Source organism: Centroberyx gerrardi, chromosome 1, assembly GCF_048128805.1.
Source record: "Centroberyx gerrardi isolate f3 chromosome 1, fCenGer3.hap1.cur.20231027, whole genome shotgun sequence".
NCBI classification, from domain to species: Eukaryota; Metazoa; Chordata; class Actinopteri; order Beryciformes; family Berycidae; genus Centroberyx; species Centroberyx gerrardi.
This window is the reverse complement of record NC_135997.1, coordinates 1,352,981-1,379,936: the sequence shown is the minus strand read 5'-3', so window position 1 is coordinate 1,379,936 and position 26,956 is coordinate 1,352,981. Positions and strand designations below refer to the sequence as shown.

At 39.2% G+C, this 26,956-nt stretch overlaps 1 protein-coding gene and 2 long non-coding RNA genes across 5 annotated transcripts; 1 reads left to right on the top strand and 2 right to left on the bottom strand.

Annotated features, from left to right (window-relative positions):
• Window positions 1-26,801, bottom strand: LOC139930087 (uncharacterized). 2 transcript variants are annotated; one of them, XR_013504880.1, is made up of 3 exons: window positions 26,737-26,801; window positions 471-679; window positions 1-82 (listed from the first exon to the last, which is right to left on the bottom strand). It is a non-coding gene; the product is annotated as an uncharacterized LOC139930087 (long non-coding RNA). The 2 variants fall into 2 exon arrangements; XR_013504881.1 differs by lacking the exon at window positions 26,737-26,801 and adding an exon at window positions 26,543-26,593.
• Window positions 1,518-12,443, bottom strand: LOC139930089 (interferon-induced very large GTPase 1-like). Its single transcript, XM_078289707.1, has 3 exons — window positions 12,416-12,443; window positions 12,124-12,208; window positions 1,518-5,808 (listed from the first exon to the last, which is right to left on the bottom strand). Exons 1-3 carry the CDS (start codon window positions 12,441-12,443, stop codon window positions 1,707-1,709), a joined length of 4,215 nt encoding a protein of 1,404 aa, XP_078145833.1. The 3' UTR covers window positions 1,518-1,706.
• On the top strand, window positions 18,258-19,548 carry LOC144539659 (uncharacterized). Of its 2 annotated transcripts, none has more exons than XR_013505081.1 (3): window positions 18,258-18,404; window positions 18,493-18,569; window positions 19,236-19,548. It is a non-coding gene; the product is annotated as an uncharacterized LOC144539659 (long non-coding RNA). The 2 variants fall into 2 exon arrangements; XR_013505080.1 differs by having other exon boundaries at window positions 18,490-18,569.
• Window positions 26,802-26,956: the final 155 nt, after the last annotated feature.

Genomic DNA, 26,956 nt, shown 5'->3' with positions numbered 1-26,956 from the left:
TGGCAGCTTGGATAAAGGAAAAACATTTTCAGTCATCAAAATAAGAACAACTGTGATATAGTAAATGTAAAAATGAAAAAGCCTGACATAACCAAACTGTTTCCAGCTTTTGAACTTGTATGTATGGTTTGTTCAACTCTTCATCATCTGTCTAAAAATGTAAGAAGTTCAACATTATCTACAGAGCTAAGAATGCCATAGTATTCACAGCCATTATCTGGACAACTTAAATAAAGGAAAAACATTTTCAATCATCAAAATAAAAATAACTGCAATATAGTAAATGTAAAGAAAAACGTAAAACGTAACCAAACTATTTCCAGCTTTTGAACTTGTATATATGGCTTGTTCACCTCATCATCATCTGTTTAAAAAAATGTAAGTAAGAAGTTCAACATTATCTATATTAGCTGGCAAACATTTTCAATCATCAAAAATAAACATGACTGTAAATGTAAAAAAACCCTGACATAACCAAACTGTTTCCAGCTTTTGAACTTGTATATGCCTTGTTCAGCTCATCATCATCTGTCTAAAAAAACATAAGTCAGAAGTTCAACATCATCAACATTAGCTGGCAACTTAGATAAAAGAAAAACATTTCCAATCTTCAAAAATAAACATGCAATAAGAATAACTGTGATATAGTAAATATAATAAAAAAAGACTGACAACCAATCTATTTCCAGCTTTTGAACTTGTATGGCTTGTTCAGCTCATCATCATCTGTTTAAAAAACGTAGCAAGTTCAACATTATCTACAGACCTAACAATGCCACATTCATTTCATTAGCTGGTCGATTAATATCATATCCTGTGTTTGCATAATGTATTCTATCTTCTTAGTTATTAATAGATTACAAAAAAAGTTCATTTCACGCATATGTTGCAAAATATTTGACCAGTACTTAATTTTGCTTAACTAGGCTTAAAGCTACACTAAGCGATTTTCTGACCACTAGAGGGTGACAGAAACTGCAGCACATTTTGTAATCACACCCAGCAAAGCTACTGGGCAACGGAAGCCCAAACCGTGCATAAAGGCTAACGGCTAAAATAAACGTACATACAGACAAGTCTCACCGGTTACCAGTCTCGCTTTGCCAGATTTTTCTCCCGCTGAACGTTACCCACAATGACAAGTGAAGTAAGTTTACTAGTTGAACAAGTTTACTCCGTTAATGTAGAACCTCCTTGGTTTACTCGCTCGCATCATCAATTCCGCTATTACCAGAATGTTTTTCAGGAATGGGAGGGGGAGAGCGCCGCTTTCAAACAGCGAGGGAGGAGATGAGCCAGTTTAAAAAAAAGGAAAAGCTACTGAATGGTTCGGGAGGAGCTTCGACTCGGGCCGAACTGGACAACAAGCTTTAGGAAAGAGGTGAAAACAACAACACAGCTGGCCCACGTGTGGCTGTTTGTTTATGTCAGTACGTCTCACGGAAATCTCCACGTGGCACACGTTAGCTTCAGGATTGGTTACAGGGTCTGAAATCGCTTACTGCAGGTTTAACACGAAAAGATCTACTTTTATGAATAAACACATTGGCTCGCCTTCAGCTGACAAAAAATTGTTTCAAACAGTATTCATCTGTCTTTAATTGAACTGAATGTCCTAATCTATTCAGGCCCCACATCCTTTTGGGCTTAACTGGAGTGTGATTTTGCAGAATCTTTGCATTTTTCACTTAAATGAACAACATTTTTCACTTTATATTGAAGGCACTCTTCAAAGCCTTGAGTGCTTGTTGCTTTGTGATGCTCCTCCAGGCCCCTGGAATATCAGCTGGCTGTAGCTCGTATGTTAGAGCAAATCTGTCATTGTATTGCACCAGGACATACTTCCAGTAGTCAGACGCCTCTATGGAGGGGTCTGGGGGAATGTGCCAGTCTGGATAGTATTCATGGTATTGTTTGTAAGGATGCCACTTCCAGTTGGTCTCCGTGTTTTCGAATCGACATTCACTGTGCACGTCAGTTGTACACAGTGATTCAGCCAGCTTTTTACTTTCTGAATGTGCGTATCCACTAAGACCTTGTGGCCGATGCACAGCTGCATGATGTTGCCTGTGGTCTTTACCTCCAGCCTCACATGGAACTTTACAAAAGGGGCATTGCTGTCCGCAGCCAAACATCCGCTTGAAGAGCTCATCCTGTGGTTTGATGGGAAGGTTATTCAGCGTCTCAGTGATGTCTTCAGAGTTTGAGAATTCCTGCTGGAGCTCTTCCCTTAAGTCACTCATTGATTTAATGAGGCTCTTGGTAAATGGATGGCATGTGCTTTGTATTTGAAACAGTACACCTTTTACAGCCTCCATTGAGATTGAGATGTCTTTAATCAAGTTTTTGCGCATGTTGTTGATGAGCTCTGTGATGCTGTCATTGTCATCTGGCAACGGAGAGTCATCCTCTCCTTTTGAGGCCTGCTTAATTGCTTCTGTTGTTTTTTTAACTATTACCTCCAGATTGATGTTTTTCAGTTTGCACAAAGTCTTGTCCTCTGACATTTTTTGCAGGATGTGCTGAAATATCCAATTCTCAACATATATTTTATATTTCAAAATGTAGTTGACAAAATCCTCGAAGTCTTCCTTTTCCAGCAACTCTTTTAGAATGCAATACTGGAAAAATGAGCGTGAACTGTCCTCTAGTGAATGGCAACTTGTTAAAATTTCATCCACAATGTTTATTCCAAGAGATCTATTGATGTACTCTTCCACAGCAGGTTTGATACAAAACTGGACAAAATCAGTTGCTTTGCGTTGGCAATGATCTTTCTCTTTGTATAAGTCGAGAAAATCTGACAAGTACTGAGTCTTGTACTTCTCCAGCTGAGTTTGGGGATCATTATCTACCAAGTATTTTCTGTGCATTTGACGGAATTCCCTTGAGGCAATGCCACATATGTGAAGTTTCAGGTCAATCTCAAATTGGGCATTTGTTTTGAGGTGCTGGTCAATTTGTTTAAGTGATTCATCTATTATTTCTAGAAGATCGTTTGTGAAAGTGTCATGGTAATCTTTGTTTGTCTTTGCAGTATCTTGCACAAACCGTGTGCAAGTCTCAATGACATCATCTGCAAAGCTCTGCAAATCTCCTTTCATGTTTTGTTTGAGGAACAGATTTTGAATCATATGTTTACTCCTGGCCTTAAATGAATCCTTTCCAATTTCATTTAAGTCTTCAATATTCTGCAATTCCTCACTGACATTCTGATTTGAGAATTTTTTTCCCAACTGCTTGAGGATACATGAAGGTATACCTTGTTCTTTCAGGCCAGACACATTTACAACAGCTCCAGTCCACATCTTCTCAAACTCATCTGTCAATTCTTCATCGGACAGCGTTGATTTTTTGCAGTTGCTCAGGAGCTTCATCACCCGTTCTTCAATCACATCTCTGTATTTCCTCTGAATGTCCTGAGCCTTTTTTGCACTTATTTTTAGCTCAAGTGCACAATCCAATTTATTATTCACAGAATGTTTGACTTCATTTTCAAGACTATTGATACTGTTCAAAAAGTCATTTCTGTGTTTCTCTATCAGATTTACATGTTTGTCTTTCCTTTTGTAGTAGGCCTGAAGTTTCTCCCTCATTTTGTTTTTTTGGAGTTCTGTCTGTTCTGATGCCTCTGATTTTTTTGATGCAACCAGTGTATTCCAACACTGGATGTCAGATTCATTGTCAGCATTGGAGATTTCCAACTCTGTTGCTGTCTGCCAGGAGAAAATCTCTTTTTTGAAATCCCATTCCCATTGACTGAACTCTTTGCAAAGGTTGTCATAGGCTTGAGCCACAAGAGTGTTTCTGAAACTAAAAATGAAATTCTCATACTTCACGGCTTTCCAGAGACTACTCATCCATTTCAGAAACTCTGGTATCTGTGAGACTTCAATGTTTGTGTCACTTTTCAGGGTCTCCAAGAGATTTTTCTTGAAATCTGCCACAGCTTCACTGTAGCCGGTGTTCACTGGTGCCATCGGAGGAGTTCCATGCCAAAGCCCTGGGATGTACCAGTTGTTTTTTTCCATGTCATAGTCCAGCACATCTGTGAATGCTTTAATAGAAGGCTGTTTCTCCATGTCAGCTGCAATCTGCGTCATTTCATTGAGCTGATCCATGACATGCTTTCTTTCTGTCATGTTCTTCGTATGAGCAGAAACTCCAGCAACATTTTGGTGCACAAAATGGCAAACTGGCTTTTTCCCAATTTCCTTCATTCTGAGGAATGCATGAGCTGCGATTTGCAGGATATCTTTAATTTCTGTTGAGTTCTCCATTGAAATGTTGATAATAGTGACATCACTTAAACCGATGACCAAGGTTGCCAGCTGGTTGTCATGCTCATAACTATCATCCAGTTGTGCCAAGTCAGGAGACTTTAGACCCTCTGTGTCAATAAGAAGTATAAAGTCACAATTCAAGTCACTTTGCATATCGTCTCCAATTCTGAGGAAGAGCATGAAAGCTCCTCTAGTGCATCTGCCACTGCTGACAGGAAACTGCACACCAAACATGGTGTTGAGCAGCATTGACTTCCCTGTACTTTGTACACCCAACACAGTCAGTACTAACAGTCTGCTCTTCCCTCCAACCTTCCTGTGAAGCTCCATCAGCACATCTGTCACCCATCTCTCTGGGATATTGGAAGTGTTTCCATCCAAGAGCTCTAAAGGATATCCATCCAACAGCATTTCAGCAGCCAACCCAGGGAGACCAGATATTTCATCAGCAGGTTTATTTGAGCAGGAAACCTCATAGATCTGTCCCATCTCTCTCATGTAATGCTCCATTCCCAAAGAGCTTTCCAGCAAAGCGTGATCCAACACTGAAATAAGTTTCATGTCTTTCTTCTGGCATTGCTCTTTGAATTTGTTACATAGTTCAGACAGTTTGCTCCGTGAATGTGCATCAAGCTTGAGTTTCATCCACTTGAGAAAAAAATCTCTTTCCTCTTTGTTAGTTGTGTCTAAGGATGCAATAAATTTCTTCATTGCTCCAGATAGTTTGTATTTGCTTTGCTCCTTCCTAATGCATACTTTCTCTGCCTGTAGCTGATATTTGTATTCTTCCTCTCCTAAGTCACCAGCTTTTTGCAATCTACATTCCTCCTTCTCTAACTGGGCTAACCTTTTCCAATTATCTCCTTGCAAAGGAAGCTGTTGCTTCTTGTATTCTGATATACTCTGAAAATCAATATCTTTCATGATCTCCTCAGCTTCTCTCTTTTGGAGGTCACTTTTGCATTCATCCACAGACAGACCAAGTTCCACAGCTTTGTCAAGCATATCTTCAATGTTCATTGTGGTTGTTACATCTGTCAGTGTTGTCTTGATGGCTGTACAAAGTTTCTTTAAAAACTCTGCAACATTTACCCTTGGATCTTTGATTTTCACACTGCTTTTTGGCAAATCTAAGGCTTCAACTGTTTTCTTGACAGACATCATGTCCTCACGAGCATTCCCCTCCCTGCGATTTAAAACTAAGAATAGTTTGGATCTCACATCTTGAAGAGAAGTCAAAATCCTGTGCTCAGTTTCTTCAATTTTGTCCAGGAATAGTAAGGTAGCTGTTGATACTTGAAAAAGAAACTTGAATTCTGCTAGTGACTCACAAACATCTCCTCTCAAATTGGCAAAGGCAATTGGCTTTGGAAATGCGTCAAGTTTTTCTGAACCACAAGGAAGGTACCAGCAAACCTCTACCAATCCATTGGCAATTGTTCTTTGAACTGCTCCCCCTTCCATGTCTCTGTGTATGAAGACATTGCTGAGCTTGGAGGCAGTGGTAATATTGCTAGCGGCAACACTGGTAACAGTTGATACTTTGATGAAAAAAATGTGTTAACAAAACTTCTATTTTCCTGTCTCTTTTGTATTTCTGCACCACTTTGGTAACTTTGGTTGAATTTTTCCCGCGGTGCAGTCGAGGGCATCACGCGGCAAATTAATGTTAGTCAGTTAGTCAGTCAGTCAGTCAGTCAGTCAGGTAACGCTTAGTGAGATGTCGCTTCGTGAGATGGCCTCTAGAGGGCGTCTCTGACTAAGAGGTGGCCCCGAGTCTCTTGAACGCACCGATACGCCGTTCCGGGAGTGAATTTGACAACGTAACGCATGCTCCAGTTCTGAAAAAAGAAATACAGACCAGTACCGGTGGTTGTACCTGTTTTAGGAGCATAAACTACTGGCTTGGTTCATTTTATGACCAAAGTTTTCCGCCTGGGCGGTGTTTGGACTGTCGGGCCAATCACAGTGCTTAAAAACGGAAAACTCAACTCAACTGGGATGCCGGGCCACTGTCGGTTGTCGATTAAACAAACGCACAATCAAATGACAAGCACAGACAGTTAATCTGAGCCGCGGAGCTGACAGGTTGTGTTGTGAAAATGTCGAGAAAGAAGAAACTGCACATTCTTTCCTATTTTCAACCCAATGTGAGTGATAAAACAATGTGTTCAAGTGAATTCAACTTGTTTCTATGAAGTAGCACCGTTATGAGCGAAGCTAGGCTACTATTTCTGCCTCTTCCACTATGCTCCAAAACAGCCCCATGGACAGAAATGTATCTGTCAATAATTCTGTCCGTTTTCTGTCGGATCAGTCAGACCCTCAAGGATTCTGTGACAGCGGAATTTACCGCGGAAAATAGGTCCACCTGCAGAATATCCGCGGAAAAAGCAGGTTTCACTCTCAAAACCATGCATTTTTCAAAATTACCACTAGATATCACTAGGGTATAGGCCCTTTTCACATTGACATGGTAACAGCTTCCGAATTGAGAAACCGGTGTATTACAACTTCCTGTTGCCAGCTCTGGCCTTCACTAAATCGCTCCACAACCTGCCCAACATTAACACTGGTGAAGTACAAAGACTGTTTTTATTGACTCCTGGATCTAAACTAGAGAAAGGCTACAAGTTCCCTCTTCGATTATGAAGGTGAGTTTTAGTTTCAGTTTCTCCTCCTCTGCTGCCATCTCTTGGCAGTCATCACCTCATTTGCATAACGTTACATTATGGGGCTCATTCATAAAACTTACTGGCAGGTTTAGGTGACCAGGGGCGGTTTTAGTGATTTGGAGGCCCCAGGCAAAGACCAATGTGTGAGGCCCTTCTCCATTTTGCTTAACGCAATCATCTAGTGAACAAAAACTATTTGGAGGCAGCTCTTTTCAGTTAACAAAGCCACAGAACTAAAGGACAGACCCAAATGAGAATTCTAACTGTTCTAACTGAAGAACTTCAAATGACCTTCAGTCACACACACACACACACACACACACACACACAGAGCTCTTCATCTGATGCACAGCACCGCGACCGCTAGGTGTGGAGAACAAGATGAGGGAAGCAGACAGGGATACTATACTACGGAACAATACATTGGCTCTTGTACATATGAGAATTGATAACTGGGCCGAGGTGCTATGAAACATGTCCTAGTGAGATATTACGAACAATGAGCCTCATGCAAGAACCACTTGTACGAACAGATTCGTTCTTAAATCACGTATACGAGCGATTTAAGAGAACTTGCTGCATTCACCAATTTAGAATTCTCTCTTAGGTACGAACAAAATCTACGAGTGGTCCAGACCTGTCGTACGAGTCAGGTACAATCAACCTGCCGTTCTCCAAAGCAAAAAAAATACTTTGTTGTTGACTAATAGATTGTATCTCTGTCACTTTGAAGAAATTTTGAGTTTGAATATATAAACGACACTGTATAATCATGTTGAGATTAACTACAGTGGTTATAGTCACAGGAAAAATAGCAATCTCATAAATATCCATACATAGTAGCCTATAAGTGCGCTCAATACAAAGACAAAACAAAAAACACTAATAATTGCCAGGTTATTTGATAAACACTCAGGTCAGACAAAGGCAAGGTTAGATTGTATTGGGGAAAATACATTATAGAGGGAGATGAATCTGATTTAGGTTATTTTATTCCAGTTGATAACGTTAATGTGGGTGAGTGCAAGTGAATCTAAATTTTAAAAAGAGAAATGGCTTTAGGTCTTACCATTAGAGTCATGCATAAGCCTATATCATCACATGCTGCAGCAGCTTGCAAGTCGCTGCCAGGGCCACATCCTCTGCTGAACACCTGACACAGCCACATCGGCAATTATGGCAGGTATAGGCCTATTCTTTCATCTGTCTGTGTAATGGAGAATTCCTCTTGCCCCCCTCCTGTTGCAGTCATGGATCGTCTTGCTTTTTGCATCTAATTTCATGTCAAGCCATTTCTTTTTTTATTTCTGTGACGGTGCCCTAACGACAAATCACTATAGTCCTATAATATTCCTATAATACTCCGATAGGGACTTAGAGTGTCTGTGATACTCACTAGTGAGTTTATAGTGACTTCTGTAGTATCACTATAATCAAGGGCGGATATTTCCTTTCACTGTTGGGGGGGACAATAAACAGAAAAATTTCTCAAGAGCAATTCCTGAAGGGGACACCAAAGGTGCCGCCAAAAGTACTGTTGTATTAAATGTATATAGAGGTCCATTATGAAACATTTCCATAAGCACTTCATTCCTTTCTTAAGAAGATTTTATCAAATTGCCTTTGATATTACTGGGGTCTTTCTTTCGGTGCACTGAAAAATGATCGGATGTCTGTTTTTCTTTTTTCTGCCATTTTAACTGACCTGGCTGGCTGGCAGTAGTAGGAGAGAAGCAACACCCATTAACTTAACTAAAGCTAATATATGCCTAATTAGATTTAGTTTTCCCGAAAAAGCAGATCTCTAATGTTTTGCTGTCAATGTGTAAAAGTCCAGAACGCTAGCCTGCCAGAAACTTACTTAATATTTTAACATAGTGTTTTGTAATTATGTCTTTTTTATGAATTAAGTCTTCTTTTATTTCCAAAATTATAAACAAAATAACATAGTGGCAGCCATTTTACATGCAGTAAGAAAAAAAGAATATACTTAGAACCTAATTACGTAGGGTAAGTTAATCTTAAATATTATATTATAGAAATATTACTGTTACCATCTACAAAAGATAATTTTGGTATGAAAACCCGCGTTTTAATTTAACCAAGTATCCTGTATCATAAATACATGTCTGGCATTTGTAACAAACCAAACCGCTTGAAAATCGGTCGAAAATTCAGTGAGTTATGAGGATTTTAATTGTGGATAGACCTCCTGCCTCCATACACATGCATTAGGAGACGCGGCTCCGTACCAACACGTTGACGCACAAGATTCAACCGCGAGGTAATGGAACAAAATGTAGTCTGGTTACAATTGTAAATGTGTTTTATTCTATTGAGTGGTAGAAGTAAAGAAAAATGTCTGACACATCCTTTGTTTTAAGTTAACCTTTGCGAAGCAGCTACTTACTGGAGGTCAGCCACCACTGACACACTTCCAGAGATCCTCCACAGACACTCGTACCGAGGGGGAGGCAGGTAGGCAGTGGACCAAACCACTGTGAGGCATGGGGGAAGGCAATCTTTCGAAACTTAAAAACGCATTGTTTTGTGTCTATAATTAGCACAAGTGCTTTCAATGCATATTATTATATTATTTAAAATTATATAGTTATGTTTACAATGATATATTGAGGGAGACAACTCTCTGTTTTTCCCGGGAAGGGGGGGTCCGGACCCCCCTGTCCCCCCCGTAATTTCCGCCCATGACTATAATATTCCTATAGGGAATTATAGATTTGTTGGGATATTTATTTAGTATTCATCTAAAATGTAGTATAGGAATACTAGGCCTATAGTTGATTTTCGTAAGGGAACGCACAACAGATGACACTGCATTAACAGCACAAGTTATTTTTTCCCATTCCTTGGCTTTAGCAGGGCCTTCGATTCCACTATTGAATTATATTAAATATTATATGCTTTGGTTGACTTATTTCTGATAGTAGGACTTCAGTCTCAGAGCTGGTAGACTTCTCCTTAGTCTTCCATGTCATTTTTATGAATGAAGCTTCCCGACATATGGGCCGGACCCCTAACCTTATATGGCATTATTGGGGCGTCAATTATGCAAATTCACAATTCTCATGAACGCGCATTCATTTAGAACAGGTGAAATTCATAAAAAAAAAATTCACGAGGCCCTTTGGCGGACGAGGCCCCAAGCAATTGCCTACCTATGCCTTATGGTAAAACCGCCTATGTAGGTGACGTTCAGGGCAGATACTGTCACGGTGTTTTCTTATTCATAAACGTCAAATATCGGGACGTTATTTGCGTTATCGTTCTCCCCGTACCTCCACCTCTTTTGATCATTTACATATTGTGAAAGCGATTCATACACCGCGCCGCAAAAAATACCACCTGTTCTAGTCAGACGGTATATTGTAGAAATGAATGTTAACTAATGAAGACAAATACGAATTAGACTATATAAAAAAAAATAGATTGTCTCGTCGGGCATTAATTATCAACGGGAAAAAAGTTTAATATGACTCACACACTGGCTTTGCAATTAGCCTATTAATTACCGCTCTTATTGCGGTTATAAACATTTCCATCTGATTTGATTCAGGTTATCATTTGAAGAGAAGATGACCATACGCAAATCCCATAAACTTTTTAGCAGCTGCTGGAGTGAAGTAGAGCTGAAGTATTTAAGAAAGAGAACACTGCACACTGCTGCCAATGCTCCCATATATTTATTTTACAATGGTTCTTTTTTTCATTCCATCTTGTTAATGTTTAGCTTACACATGTGGAGGTTCAAACCTCTTATTTTTCAAGAGTTCCAATTGAATACATGTTAGGCCTACAGTAGGAGTTTAAAAGGAGCATGTTTATTTTAGGAATTCATTACAGATCCCTTTAACTGGATTGATGAATAAATATATATTTTTCAGAATAAATGATCATTTGTGGCTGTTTTTCCTAATGTCCATGGAATATCGCAGAATGATTTCTAGCTGCAGAATTACAGCAGAATTTGGATTTTTTTTTCGCGGAATCCTGGAGGGACTAATCAGTGTGACTGCAGCTAGTGGAATTCAACACACGTGCCTCACCGCTTCTTAAAACTCAGTCAGGACTGGTGTGAGAAGTGTCCATAAGCAATTAGGAGTGAATCCGAGTCACGGTTTATGAGTAGATGCTGTTAATGTCATTTCTAGCATTAGCAGTTAGCATAGCACAAATTGAAATTCATACTGTGTTGTCGTTCTTTGGGATATCAACACCAAACTTGGTACAGTCCCTAGAGGTGTTGTCGCTAATGTACCCACCAAGTTCCAAGGTCTGAGGCCACTGTGAAGTCGACTTGTGATAGATTGAATAATGTCAGAATCTGATTGGCTAATAACTCTGCCCAATTATTTACCCAATCATTACACAAAATGCTGTTTATGTTTGGGCATGTCCATGGACCATGCATACCAAATTCAGTGTCATTTGGACTTATGGTTCAAGAGAAGATTGTCAAAGATTTCACAAAATTTCCAAGACGGCAGAAAATCTACCCAGGCGGAGCTCATAGGTCCTTGAGGCAAATGTGTTCAGCATGACAGCTATATACCAAGTTTCAAGTGTCTAGGTCAAACGGGAGGTCAACGTAATCTCACACAAATACATGAAATGAACACGATCTCTAAAACGGCAATTTACGTGCTGTGGACATGTATTAGCCTATGGGAAAATAACATTTCTCCACCACAAAATGAAGTACGTCCCCCGCAACGAGACTGCATTGCTAAACTACATTCAAGAGAAACTTGACTACTGTGGTGACCTCTTAGTGGTAGAATTGTCAGCTGTCACACAACTTGCCACTTGATCCCTCTCTTCCTTGCAGAGAGATGACAAATATGTATACAAAAGACTGAGATGACGTGAAACTGCCAAAATGCAAACTGAATAATGGGACTGGAATAAACTTGTGTAAGGAGGAGTTTTTTTGTTTTTTTTCCAACAGCACAAGATGTGTTCATCAGGAGCCAAATGAAGGTCAGTTAGTCAAACAGTGCTCTCTCTCCTCATTAAGTGATACTCGCTTGACCGGTGTTAGAGTATCAAAAAATATATTTTGCTGGTGAATATTTCCCTTACAGCTAGATTGAGCTAGCATAGTTGTGGAATTTGTGTCCAATGCTAATGAAATGGTGCTCTCTCACCTTGTATTGAGTGACGCTTGTTCGCATACAGTGAAGCAGTCCTCTTCCTGTCTTCCTGGCCCATCCTGTGTGCTGCAAGTGAACCCTACACAGTCCACAGTCCATATTGAACACATAAAAGCAACACCAAAAACCAATTTTCACAAGGATGGTCTCATTTTTCAGCCATTATACTAAGCTATCAAAATTAATTTGCGAACGATATATTGAATATTCTATCCAAAATGATTTATGCAGTCATTCCAACCAAATTGCATTTGTGTGCATATAGGTAATCTGCATGGTGGTGTACCTGCACACTCTTCTCTTTCTGTGTCCATTGCAGATGAGGTCTGTCTTTCCTCTTCATTCCCGTGTGCTTCAAACCCTAGAGGCAAAATTAAATCCCCAGAATCTCCATCTAGATCAATCTGTCAGTCAATCAATCAATCAAAAAAACTGCATGCATTGTTAATCCATCATGAACTGGATACAAATAGTTATGTGCAACTGCAATGTTGATTATGGATGATGGGTAAGTTAACACATTATATTTGGGTGCAAACTCTGATGCCACATTTCAAGTCCAGAGCAAAAGAGCAAAAGCATTCCAGCTCATTTAGCTTCACTGTGACTTACCTGACAGCAGGACGCAGGAGGCTCCAGGACTCTGAATGTAGGTAGGTCAGTGTCTGCTGCAGCGTTTACTGCATGTAGAAAGTGAAACCAACTCAAAAAGTGACCCTTGCACAATAGGTTTAGATATGGTTTGCTCTTTGGCTCACGCTTGCTTGCTTTTGTCATATCAGTAAATGTATGCCATTTGGCAAATTAGCTCCTATGTCACCCATATTTTATTGAACATACATGCAGTTTTAATTTATGATATTAAGAGGGAGAATAGTGTGTGTCATAAATACTTTACTCAAATGCTGCTAATTGAGTTACATACAAGTGATGAAACTGTTTAATTTTAGTGAGAGTTGAAATTATTTTTGAGTGAAATTTAGGTTTTAAGCATATTCCAACGACTTCCTCCCAAAGACCTAACAGATTACCCATTTTGGTGTGATCCTGGCAATTCATTTGATGTGTCATTTTCAGGTTTGAGGATGGTTCAATTTGACCTCAGGATGGTTCAATTTGACCTCATCTCAACCTAACTCCCCTGGTCAAACAGAAATGTTTGACCAGGGGAGTTAGGTTTGTTAATTAAGCATTATTATGCCACAAGGGAGAGGCCCTTTGTAGTGAGTTTGGGACACATAAATACTTCTCAACTTCACACCATATTTCTAAAGAATGACTGATAATGGGGCCCAATTGCATCCCAGCAAAAGTACTATAGATTCTTCTATTGAGCGCCAAGGAATCTGTGAAGAGACATTAAACCAGGTCTTTATGGCTGTCAATTGAAATGACCAAAAGTAAAACTTAAAGGAATAGTTCACCCAAAAACACTGTGCGATCTTTGGCTTCAGGAGACTTGGATTATGCTGCAAGAGCTGTATGGAGTCATGGATATTTTCTGTGCTTTTTCAGCTCTTTTCAGAACTCTAAAGATCGGTTCCCAACTCCTTCAATTTTTTGAGAACGCTGCTACGAAGTTGTGCTGGGAAGCTCTGTGACTGTTTTATGGACTAACAAACTTCACCAGAGTTTCAACTGGCATGAGGGTGAGTAGTTAATGACTGAATTTTCATGTTTGGGTGAACTATTCCTTTAAGGTTGGGGTAAGCAAGACCACTCTTTCATATGGGACGTTGCAGAGTTTCAAGACAAATTCTGGGGCGTTTGTTATTCAAAATAAATTCTAATGAGTTCTGGTCCTGAGGGAGCCTACCCATCTCTAAGGAGTATTCAATGGATCTCAATAAAAGAGGACCCACAGAATCCCAGAGAGCTAACAACGATTTAGGAGGGATTCCATCAAGACCAGGAGATTGGTGTTTTTACAGCAAGGAAGCGGCCTCCTTTAGATCATCCAGTGTGATTGGGCCAGCAATTCAGCATCTGCTGTGGTAAGAGTGGGGAGGTTCAATGGGGCTAAGAATGGCTCAATATAATCTGAAATGAGTAGAGACCTCAGATTTATAGTTTACTATTCAAAAAACATGTTAAAAGCCTGGATCATCTCTGATCATTTATTGACGACAACCTCTCTGAATGTTTGAGCCCAGATGGAAGTTTCTTGATGATATACACAAATATTAGTGTGAACATTTTGACAATTAATTTGCAAGACTTGACTAAAACTAGGCTCCATGAAGTTCAAACTGTCACTAGACTAAAATTATTTTTCATTTCTGTCAACAAAATGTCTGTTGATTGCTGATTTTGCTGACTAAAATAAAATTAAAAAAAATCTACACATGGATGAAATTAGTAAAATGTGACTTAAATAAGGAAACACACCTGCTTGCTTTCAGAACTGTACGTTAACTGCCCTGATACACTGTAGGCATGAAAGTTGTTCTTGCTAAAACTTGTATTTATTTGGCTGTTGGGTGGTGTAGTGGTTACAAAATGTTCTTTGAAGACCCAGAAGGTCCCAGACTTCATCCCCCATTATCCAAATGTCTGCCTTGCTGCCTCTTGCCCTTGAGCAAGACCCTGAATCCTTTCCAGAGCGTTCTTCTGCTCTCTGTCATTTCACTTGAAATAAGGAGGATTCCGGGAAATATGATGTTCTGCAATATTTGAGCGTCTTAGAGCTGCAACAAATAGTTCATCTGTCTGATTCGTCATTTTATCAACATTATTTAGATGCAGATCAAACACAGTCACGCACTGCACTGATAAAATATGTACGTACAAACAAAATATGAACAGGTTCCAAATTTCCAACCATAAAACTCATCAAGACAGCAAGTAGTATAAAAGCAATAAAAGAAAGTCAAAGTGCATTGCTTTGGTAGACTCAACTATTATGTTTGACCTACTTGTATTTGCCAGGCGGTAAGTTAAGATTGACTTAATACAGGGCATTTCAATGTATTTCAGACACCCTCCTATTTCACTGGTTCACACTTCAATCCATGAAGTGTTTGGATTTTAGAGGCTCAACTCTAAACAGCATGGGTGTCAAAGCATGCAGACCTCTATTATTTAAACTAGTAATTCTATTTAATTTGGAAAGAAATATATATTAGCCTATACCAATAACAATATTATTAGAAATCGCTGATAGACGGTATTTTGTGCCAACATTCCACACATTTATGCCAAAAAGTCAGTGTTTACACCAGGATTTTATTCTAATCAGGTGGAAAAGCCTCTGAAAAAGTATTTAGACACTAAAACTGAAACCCAGCCTAATGAAATTCTTGTAGGGTTAGCAGCTCTTTAAGGCAGGGTGACCCAACACACCTATTCAGTGGTAGGAAAACTCTGGGATACATTACTGCCTTTGAATTAAAATTTACACCCCACCCCCCCAAAAAAAAAAAAAAAAAAATTTTTTAAATTAAATGCATGAAATAAAATATGAAAATCAACATTTTTTTTCTGTAGCTGTGGTCAGGAGGAACCTCCATCATATCAGAGGTGGATGATATCTGATATTTAAAAAAAAGATCAATATCAGCCTGATATTTACCAATACATCGGTTCTAACCCTAGTATAAATCTATAATCTGTGTGATCTTTTGTGTGTGTGTGTGTGTGTGTGTGTGTGTGTGTGGGTATGACTTAAGTCACTTTCAGGGACACACACCAGACTTAAGACCAGTTGATTGGGGACAGCTTGTGCAATTGGGGACAAAAGCCGTGTCCCCAATTGGTAAAAAGCTGATTTTTGGGTCAGTGGTTAAGGTTAGGGTAAGGGTTAGGTTTAGGCAAGTAGTGGTTATGGTTAGGGTTAGGGTAAGTATCCAGGAAATGAATGTAAGTCTATGTAAATACCCCAAAAGTGACTTAAGTAAGACTGTGTGTGTGTGTGTGTTTGGAAATTTGGCTAATTTGGTGATTTGCTCAGGCAGGAAAGCAGCCAAAAAAAGAAAGGTGGATATAGGAGCTTTTTTACAAAAAGTCAAAATGTAAGTAACTCGAGGAATATATTTTCTGAATTGCTAATTTGCAGAGTCAACAATAATAGTAATAATAATAATGATGATAATAATACTCAGCCATACATTTTCTCACTCTTCATATGGCATGCATCAATGTATTATTTTGTCAGGTGACAGAAGCAGTCCAGCCAGGTAGTAGCTCAGACAGAGGAGGAGAGGCAGGTAGAGGGGCAGGGTCACAGGTGAGGCCGAATAATGACTTGGTAATATAAATATATATAAATATACATATAAATATATGTGTATATATATATATATGTATATATATATATATATATATATATATATATATATATATATATATATATATATGAATATATATATAAATTAAGGCTGTAGATGACATGAAATGGTGGTCAGAAGTCTATCGTAAATGCAAAACGCCTCAGCTTCCAGTGGGGGTTACATCCCCTCCGGACCTCCCCCATTTGTGTCCCTACCAATGTCAAAATCAAACCTATGACCTTGCATGCAGATATGCACTGATAAAATACGTATCAGTGAAGTCCAATCAAGACATTACAAACAATACGAACAGGTTCCAAATTTCCAACCATAAAACTCACAAGACAGTAATGTAACAGTAACAGTAGTGTTTGTGTGTGTGTGTGTATGTGTGTGTGTGTATATATATGCATGTGTGCCTGTGTGTGAGTGTGTTGCAGCTGGTAGGATCCTTGTTGATTCACTCTGTACCTTTGACATCAATGGAAGATGGAGGAATTCTACAGTGAGTTTCCTGTAAACATCCATGCAGGTCATGTGGCTGTAAACATTTATCTTTACTTTCTTATTGCTGACAGAAATCTTTCTCAATGTGCTGCCAACAAACTTCCTGGCACCACTAATTACAATTCTTTATTACCTAAATAAGGCACACAAGCACTTGTATATGGTCAACACTTCATAAATATAAACATAAAAAAAAACCCAAGTACAGATCCTGTACAGGCCCACGGCACTCCTTGAATTCAATTAATTTCTGGTCAATTGACACAGATTGATACGTAGTTCAGTTTTTTTTTACATCAACTTAAGTGTTTATGATACAAAATTACATGCAGAAAACATGTCTTTCCCTGCTAGAAAAACCAGCATAGACCAGCATAAATTCCCTGCTGGTCTAAGGGGCGATCACACCGAGAAGCGTCGCTAGAAACGCGTCGCCACCAGTCGCACCGCTCGTCAATGTCACACTTGGGCCAGGCAGCCGATCAAGCAAAAGGCGGGCTTTCCTTCCTGTTTTGATGCCGTTTGATGTGGTGGGAACGGTGGGACACTGGCAAACACAGATGAAAAGCTGATATTAGCGGTCTTTGACCCAGTCGCACACGCACCCCTGCTCCACAGGCGCACCAAGCTGTTTTGACCGACATGGTCTGCTTAGGCGTTTTTGAAGCGGCCGCGCCTGTAGCGACGCTCGGTGTGATCGTCCCCTAAGATGGTTTATGCTGGTCTGGTTTAGTTGGTGGACCAGCATAGAGATGCTAGTCATCAGCATCCCAGTGTCAAACCACAACATATGCTGGTCTTGCTACAGGGTGTAACGTTTAGCCCATAGGCGAGAGGCCAACTCTTAGTCAAAGACGCCCTCTAGAGGCCATCTCACGAGGCGACATCTAACAAAGCGACAGATGTCTGACTGACCTGAATTTGGCTCCTGATGCCCTCGGCTGCGCTGTGAGAAAAAGCAATAAAGAAAAAAAATAATTTTCATGGAAGTTTTCAAATAATAAATGAAATTAAATGGCCATTAGGACAAGTGCAGCATATTAAAAGTACCTGGTTATTATCTGGTTTTCTGGTTGCAAGCGCAACGAAGAATGAGGACCATTGACAGTGCAGTCGGTCTACAACAAGGCTGTAGTCTAACTACCATGGACTACTAACCCAACACTGATGTTGTATGACTGCCACTAGATGGTTAAAGACAATGCATGAGTTAATTACTTTGCAATTGATGAGAATAAAATCCTGCTTTGTGAAATAAAATCGAAATGAAACAAAATACTGACTGAGCATTGTGATGTAAGAATCATGTAGAATCTGTAGAGTCAATCACTTTTGTTCTGACTATGATGCAGTGCTGTGTGTTCAGCAGTTCGGTCTGTCTGACTCTCCTTTAAGGATATTCATCATGTCGTCTGTGAGGATCAGCAGACAGACGTTAACTCTCCTCATCCTCATCTCTCTTCTGATTGGTGGAGGCTTGTCTGCACCTGTATGGAGCAGGTATAAGAGAACACACTGGGCCTTATTTCTCCTCAACCTGGCCTTGACTTTATTTTCACCCAGTGCATGTTATGTCTTCTTCTAGCAGAGCCGAGGAGGATACAGCTGAGTTACAGCTGCTGTTTGACCCCGGCCTCCTTAAAGAGCACATCAGTCTGTTTGATGGTAAGACAGCAATACAGCAATGTCTGGTGAAGAAGAAGAAAAAAAAAAATAAAATAAAATACTAAGGCGTGTGCTTCTTCCTGAATTTCCCCAAGAGGATCAATAAAGTGCTATCTTATCTTATCTTATCAAAGTGCTGCATAACCAAGAAAAATAAAAACTGAACAAATGACATAGATCAGTAAAACAGAAAGGACAACGAAGTAAAACGATAATAAAAATGTTTAAAAGCCAAAGATTATATAAAGGCAATATGATAACGGTAAGTTTTAAAACGTTTACCTGTAACAGCTCCCACAAGTCAGAAAACTCATGCTGATTGTTTTTTAATTGTTTTGGTAGCACTCAAATGTCTCATGTGTTTGCTATGAGACTTGATGGCCTACTATTATTTTTACATTATTATTAGAACAATAATATAATAATCCGCACATTATCAGTTAAAAATGTTACACCAATTATACATAATGACGGTTAAATTGATTGTGGGATGCTATTATATTATCACAGAATTTATTAACAGCATTTATTACATTTTTGACCTAGCAGAGGGACATTTTATGACCAGATATTACATTATCAGTTTCTACAAAGTCACTGACTGGTAAGCAGAAACATCCATTGGATATTTTTCATGCATTTGCATATGTGAATGTGTTGTTCCAGATTACGGTGTGAAGCCCGTTCCTGTTCATCTGCCTCCCTACATTCAAAAACCTTATGAACCCAATCTGGAGGATGAGTACTACTAACAGAAACACCACAGATCCTGATGCAGTGAAACTAAACCGATCTCTCCAGCCTGGGATAGAAGCTCAACTTCAGCACAATGCAAAAAACAACAGCATGTCAAAATAACAGTGAGTAAAGAAACATCTGTGCCCTGTATGCTTTTTCTTTTCCTGTTTTATTTTTTTATTATTTTTTTATGTTGTGATCATGTTTTTCCCGCGGTGCAGCCGAGGGCATCAGGAGCCAAATTCAGGTCAGGCAGTCAGTCATAGATCTGTCGTTTCGTGAGATGGCCTCTAGAGGGCGTCTTTGACTAAAGGTTGGCCTCTCGGCTATGGGCTAAATGCCACATTCAGTCCCACACACTGATAAATGCCACATAGTCCCACACAGTGAGCCACACTCTCCGCCGTTAATTTACAGACATCCAGGTCTTCTGCTGCCCCACAAACTTTAACAGCAGGTAAAGTTATTGCCTGTGGTATTTAAGTTACGTTAGCCGCGGACCACGACACTGATCCATTGTGTCTCTCTTTTAACCCAAATAACGTAAAGCAGTTAGATACACTCCATGACAGTCTTTTAGACCTTCAAAACTGGATGTCAATTATAATTTCCTGCAATTAAAACTGAAAGCTAACTAGCGACGAGGCTAACGTAGCTTTATCAAACACTGTACTTCTCTCTCTAGCTCTTCTAGTCAACATTAGCATGTTAGCAATCCATGGCAGCAATGAGACAGAGAAGCTCCTTCGGTTCTTGCTGTAAAACCTCTCACCTCAATGACTTGCCATAAGTCAGTTTATACGGAAGCTAGTCCAACAGTATGCATAAAAATGGCTGCCACTCCGACCATCCTGGAACGTTGATTTGAATGGGAAAGACCATTCTATCCACTCAAGTTCTGTGGTGTATATATGTTCCCTGAGCAAAGAGAGCATTATGGAGTTGGTCTAAGTTTTATTTGGTGTAGCTTTTAGGTAGTAAGATGTGTTTCTCTCCCTGTTTGTTTGTGTGTGTTGTTGTGTCTATCCTGAGGACCAAATGATGAAAAAAAATCCTATAAAGTGAGGAGTTTTTTGCTGTTCTTCACTTCTTCAAGTGGCTAGATTAGGATTAGGTTTATAGGCTAAATGTTAAAAGGGTTAGGGTTAGGTTTGAAAAGGCTATCCCATGACTCTCCCTGCTTCATCCAATGACTGGGCAGTTGAATAGAGAGCTACCGGCAATGCACGGGCCGTATGTCACTCTAAGCGCTCCCTTCTGTCCCAAGATCTCAGTATCTACTTCTTGAGAAAACTGGCCTCCTTTGAAGTAGACCGACAACTTTTAAAACTGTTTTATAAATCATTCCTGGAGAGCATTCTAACCTTCTATATTACCTGTTGGTACGGTAACACAAATATCTCACAGAAGAAAAAGATGAGGAACATTGTGTCCACCGGGATTAAAATCACTGGGACCCAAATGGACTCTCTTACGGACATAAAATTTGATAAAATCAAAAGAATTATGGCAGACCCCAGCCACCCCCTGAACAAAGAACTTGTCTACCTGGCCTCTGGCAGGCGTCTCTGTGTCCCGGTCACAAGAAGCAACAGGGCAAAACAGTCATTTGTACCTACTGCTATTTCTTTGTTTAATGCTCAGTTAGCTCAGTAGCTGTGGGGATTGGATTTGTACAATGCCGACTGTTCTTATGACTATTACTGCATCTTGTCTTATCTCATTTTATCTTTTGTGTTTCTCTGTTTCTCTATTGTCTCACCGCATTGAATTTCCCTGTGTGGGATAATAAAGTTTATCTAAATCTAAAACTATAAGCATGGTGTGAACAGGTTAAGGTTAGGGCAAGATCGTGGTCAAGGTTGTCCAAAGCCAAGATGGTGGTTGGGTTTAGGCATGTCCTCACATTTGGGGTTAGGGGAAGATTTAGGGTTACGGTTAGGGTGCTTCCTCTGTTTTGGCTCCCAGATTATAGAACTGCCGCACAGTTATTTCTGTCGACTGTTTTAGAAAAACGCTTAAAAACCCATCTTTTTACTTTGGCTTTTAGTTTTACTTCTTAATTGTTGAGGCAGTTAAATGTTTGCTTGTACTGTTTTAAGACTTATTTTAATGTACGGGTTATCCTGTTTTTAGCGCTCCCTGTGTTCCTTTTTTTTTTTAAAGAAACAAACGGGGACTATTGAGATGGCTGAACTGACAAACTCCACATCCTTCATAAATTAATCCTTCTTTTACAGACATTCTATCTTCTGTTAAATATAGATCAAATAAAATAATTTGTTACAAATCAGTGTTAGATAATAATAAATGCTGTAGGAAGCTCCTCTTGTCAAGCCACTCAGTCAGTTACTGTGTTGTCTTTAATGGTTTTTCCACTGCAGGACTGTGCTGTATCCGTGCTGGGCCTGGGTCTGGTTTGGCACAATATGGCACACTATCAGCACCTTTTGGTTTTCCATTGCAATTTAGAACGTATGGGACCCCGTTCAGAACGCACGTGTAACCATAGCAACGGCAGTTAAAGGAATAGTTCACCCAAAAATGAAAATTCTGTCATCATCTACTCACCCTCATGCCAAATGAAACAGGTGAAATTTGTTAGTCCATATAACACACAGGGAGGTTGCCAGCACAACTTCGTAGCAGCCTTCTCCAAAACAACTGAAGTCAATGGGGACCAGTTCTTTAGAGTTCCAAAACAAAAACACTGTGAATAGAAAGACCTATACACCATTATTTGCTGCAAATCAATCAGCTGTAGTTAAGATTTGCACTAAATATACTGTAGGTCTTTTTGGAACTCTGAAGAACTGGTCCCCGCTGACTTCAGTTGTTTTGGAGAAGGCTGCTATGGAGTTGTGCTGGCAACCTCCCTGTGTGTTATATGGACAAACAACTGGCATGAGGGTGAGTAGATGATGACAGAATTTTCATTTTTGGGTGAACTATTCCTTTAAAGTGATAATCTGAAAGGTTTTTGTTGGGTGTTTTTTGGTGACACCTTTGGTGGTAAGCGGTCATTGCTTTGGTGTTTTGCACTCGGTGAATTGCGTATCATTTGCAACCGCCATTTGCTCCGTCTCAAGGACCGATTCACAAAAGATATTGCGCTAATGATATGCCAGCGCAAACATGCCCATAACCTGTTGCAACTGAGTGCAATTTGCCCCTGTTTTGCGTCTGATTGCAATTATCAATGTGGCAAAGTATAAATGTTGCCTTTGCGCCAAGAACACAGTAGGCAGGACAATGGCGAGAAAGAGAAAAATGAAAGTTTTAGACCGCGAGCTACAAGTCCTGATGGACGAGGTGCAGAGGCATTCCTCAAAACTTCAGGCAAGAAATTTAACCGGGACTGGGAGAAACCATATTTGGGATTTAATATCCCAGTCTGTCAGTGCTGTTGGTGTTTCCAAACGCACACCGTCAGACTGCAAAAGAAGATGGCATGATTTGAACACAATTGCATCCTGTGACTGCATCCTTTGTTTGTCATTGCATCTCACTGCATCCCAAAATAAACTAGAAGGGCACTCGGGGAGCGCAAACCTCCGCCAAGACCAATCTAGTCTTCCATGATATGCAAATGTGCAAGCGCAACCAATATACGGATCCGCTCCAAAATTGAATGGGTTCTTCCTTGGCCCATGCTACACCCTTCCACTAAGTTTCATGAAAATCGGGCCAGTAGTTTTTCCGTAATCCTGCTGACAGACAGACAAACAAACACACAAACAAACAAACGGCACCGAAAACATAACCTCCTTGGCGGAGGTAATAAATGAGTTTGAGCGGAGCTGTCCATGGTGCTGAATATTTAGGCCAAAATAAGGCCCACTGTGCTGACTAGTGAGATAAGTGAAAATATTTTCAGAGTGAGAAATTGAGTTGTATTGATTGTTTGGTTGTACTGATTTATTTGCTTTTGTTTGTGAAGCAATCTGTGTTAAAGTTCTATAGTAATAATAATAATAATGTCAAAATATTATTTATTGTATTTACAGACAATTTTATTTTTTAGGTCGCACAAAGGTGGAATTGTTGCAGAGACATTTGTAACCCCTATTACAGTGTAGTAACAGAGCACAGGTGAGTATCAATGATAATAACTGGACCAGGATCAGAAGAAACTAAATTTTTAAGAGCCAATACTTTTGAACATCAATAATGACACAAACAATGGTTTGAGGTTTTTTCCATTTGTTATTACACATTAACAACACAGTTGACAATGCAACAGTCTGTTGAAACAATGAACAGAAAATAATAAACCAAAATAATAAAGCCGGCAAGAAAAAGAAACCCTCTTTTCCCAAAGTTAAACTTTCTTGCGTTGGGGCCCTTATCCAGTTAATGTCAGTGTGCCAATGTTTATTATGTCCTACCACACAATCCGTGAGGGAGGGGAAATCAGGAAACCTTGCGCACTTCACACCAGTGGTTCGGTTCGGTTTGGCTCGCCACCCAGTTCACACTGGGAATCTCTGGTCTTGGAATCTGGGAATCATTCCTGGATCCGGGACTGAACTTCACACAAGCCCAGCAGGAAGTACGCCAACTTCTGGTGGGATGTGGCTTCAACCCTTTTCAAATGGTTTCACCAAGGAAAAAAAACCTGACCTATAGGTAGGCCAGACAAGATCCAAATAGCTTGTTACATTCATACACTGTCTGTATAAATCATGCTAATATTCTAATTCTCCATGAATTATTACCAATTAATAACACTTTTGTATTAATTAGTTCAAATCATGTTCTCAAAAGAGGTTTAGTTGTACAACAAAGATATATCTTAAGTTCAAGTGTCCATTTGCAGTTATGCAGCTATAACTACATTCAAAGTGCTTTTCTTTATAATCATGTTCAAGTACTCAACTTACCATAGTTACATTAGTAACAAAAACCATTTTACAAAAGTAAAATAAAAATACCACGGAGTATCCCTTTAATTTGGTCAGAATTGCATTAAATGCAGTAAACATGCATAGTAACTTAGAGGTATTAAGGCTCAACGTGCTTAATTATCTCTCGCTGCACCGGTAACAGTGAAAGAATGCACTAAATATTAACCTCTTTAATTACCATAACATGGAATAAACACAAAGAAATCAAATAGTCTTTTCAATGTCTGTAATAAACAGTTTAGAAAAGTAAACAAAATAATTAGTATCTCTGAAGTTTGCATATAACACCATATAGTCATGCCAGCTAAGTTGCTAGGCTCAAGCTAATAGGCTATTAGCACCACAACACATCAGGTAGCTAGCACCATTAGCACCTTTAACATAAATATCAGCTGCCTTACAGTCAACCTAATAGGTTTTACAGTGTTTCACTCACCGCTGAGTCAATGTATGAATGGCTCAATAGTATTTCACCTCGCCAGATGAGTGACAGTCATCCAGTCACTCACGCTGCTCTAGCGGATGATAATAGGTCTGACTGTATCGAACAGCACGCGAGACAGCCAGCGCGATTTTTTCCGTAACCAGGAAGTAGTTACAGGAAATGAACTAAGGAATCGGTCACCTGAGGTTCATGGAGTCCGCTGATTGGCTGGTTGGGAAACATGTGATTTAACCCTTTCAGTGACACAATGCTTTTAGCAAAGCGATTTTTTCCTTCCCTTTATGCACATAACTTATGCATTTTAAACAGACTTTTAACAGATGTATACTTTTACATGACTAATTATTTATTCATTTCAAATATTATATGTAAATCAACACTTTTAATAGTTTTTTAACACGTATAAATCAACTTGAATGAATTATCTATTTATTTCAAAATAAAATGAATTGTTTTAAGGAATGATTATCATACTAGGAGGTATCATTTTAGAGCCTGGGCTACACATTTGCAAGGTCAATTCAATTCAATTCTCAGTTAAATCAACAAGTGATATTCTCCTTCGAAATATCCGCTCACGAGCACGCCTGGCATTACGATGCCTTCGCCTGCTACAATCACTGCTGCCATGATCACTGGAAAGTCTGGGCGTGACACCCCTTATAAATGCACTTCAATTACCACCAACTCTCTGAAGACGCTAATAATTTCACGCTAACTGCATGTGGCAATTAGTGGCGATCTCTGTGAATTGGACTGTTTTTGCAATGAGGCTCATTTGCATAGAAAGGGGCCAATTTTGCGCCAAATGTATGCATATTACCTAATTTAAATACGTGCAAATAGCACAGGAGTACCGAGACGCTATTTGCGTGGCAGCGCAGTTAGCGGTGCATTTCACCCTTTGCTTGTGCTTTGTGAATTACAAGTTTTCTTTTTGTCTTATTTGCACAGGTTTAGCGTCAGCAAAAGCCGCGCAATCCTTGTGTGAATTCGCCCCTCAGTTCGCAAATACGAACACAGTGAGATTATTTGGATATTTTGTCTGTGTTGTCAATTTGCTGTGACCTCGTTATGTGTTACCTTAAGTAAAACGTTTCGGTCAGTGTAAAACGTGCGTGTCCTTGCATTTATTTACACCTAAGTGATTTCTCCTTGTGTTTTCAGTCAGATTATTAGGAAAGCGACGAGAATGCACTATTTTTGTGATTGTTTCTTAAAATTTTCTCCTGGGGAGCATACCACCGAATGGTTTCACTTTCACTATGCACGACTACGTTGCTACCTGCCAGTAATTTGGTGCCCCCGCTATAAGCCTCTTGTCCCCCCTGGATATTTGTTCTAGCGCCGACACTGTCAAATACACATCAGTTGCTTTTTCTTTGTAAAAGATTATCTATATTTTGCAAGTAATTATTAGAAATACAATCCTATACATTATACAGTATGTATGAATAATGATGGCATATATTTGTTACAAAATATTATCTTTTTCACATGCTGTTTGTACTACATCATCGTCATCGTCGTCATGCACTTATTATGCACCTAGCTGTAAAAAAATTTAAATAAAGGAAAAACATTTTCAATCATCAAAAATAAACATGCAGTAAGAATAACAATGATATAGTAAACATAAAAACAAAAAAAGCCTGATACAACCAAACTATTTCCAGCTTTTGAACTTGTAGTTTGTTCAACTACTCAACTCATCATCCGTTTAAAAGAAGAAGATCAAGATCATCAGAAGTTCAAGATTCTACATGAGCTGGCAACTTGGATAAAGGAAAAACAGTTTCAATCATCAAAATCAAAACATGCAATAAAAATAACTGATATAGTAAATGTAAAAAAAATAAAATAAAAAAAAAAGCCTGGCTAACCAAACTATTTCCAGCTTTTGAACTTGTATATGGCTTGTTCAGCTCATCATCATCCGTCTAAAACATGTAAGTCAGAAGTTCAATATTATTTACATTAGCTGGCAACTTGGATAAAGGAAAAATAAGCATCAAAAATGAACATGCGGTAAGAATAACTGATATAGTAAATGTAAAAAAATAAAAGCCTGGCTAACCAAACTATTTCCAGTTTTTGAACTTGTATATGGCTTGTTCAACTCATCATCATCTGTCTAAAAAATGTAAGAAGTAAGCATGAACCAAAAAGTAAACTGCATCAACATAAAATATATACAATTCAGAATAAAACATCACATCCTGTGTTTGCACAATGTATATTGTCTTCTTAGTTATTAATAGATCATGAAATAATGAAATTATAGTCCATTTGTAAGA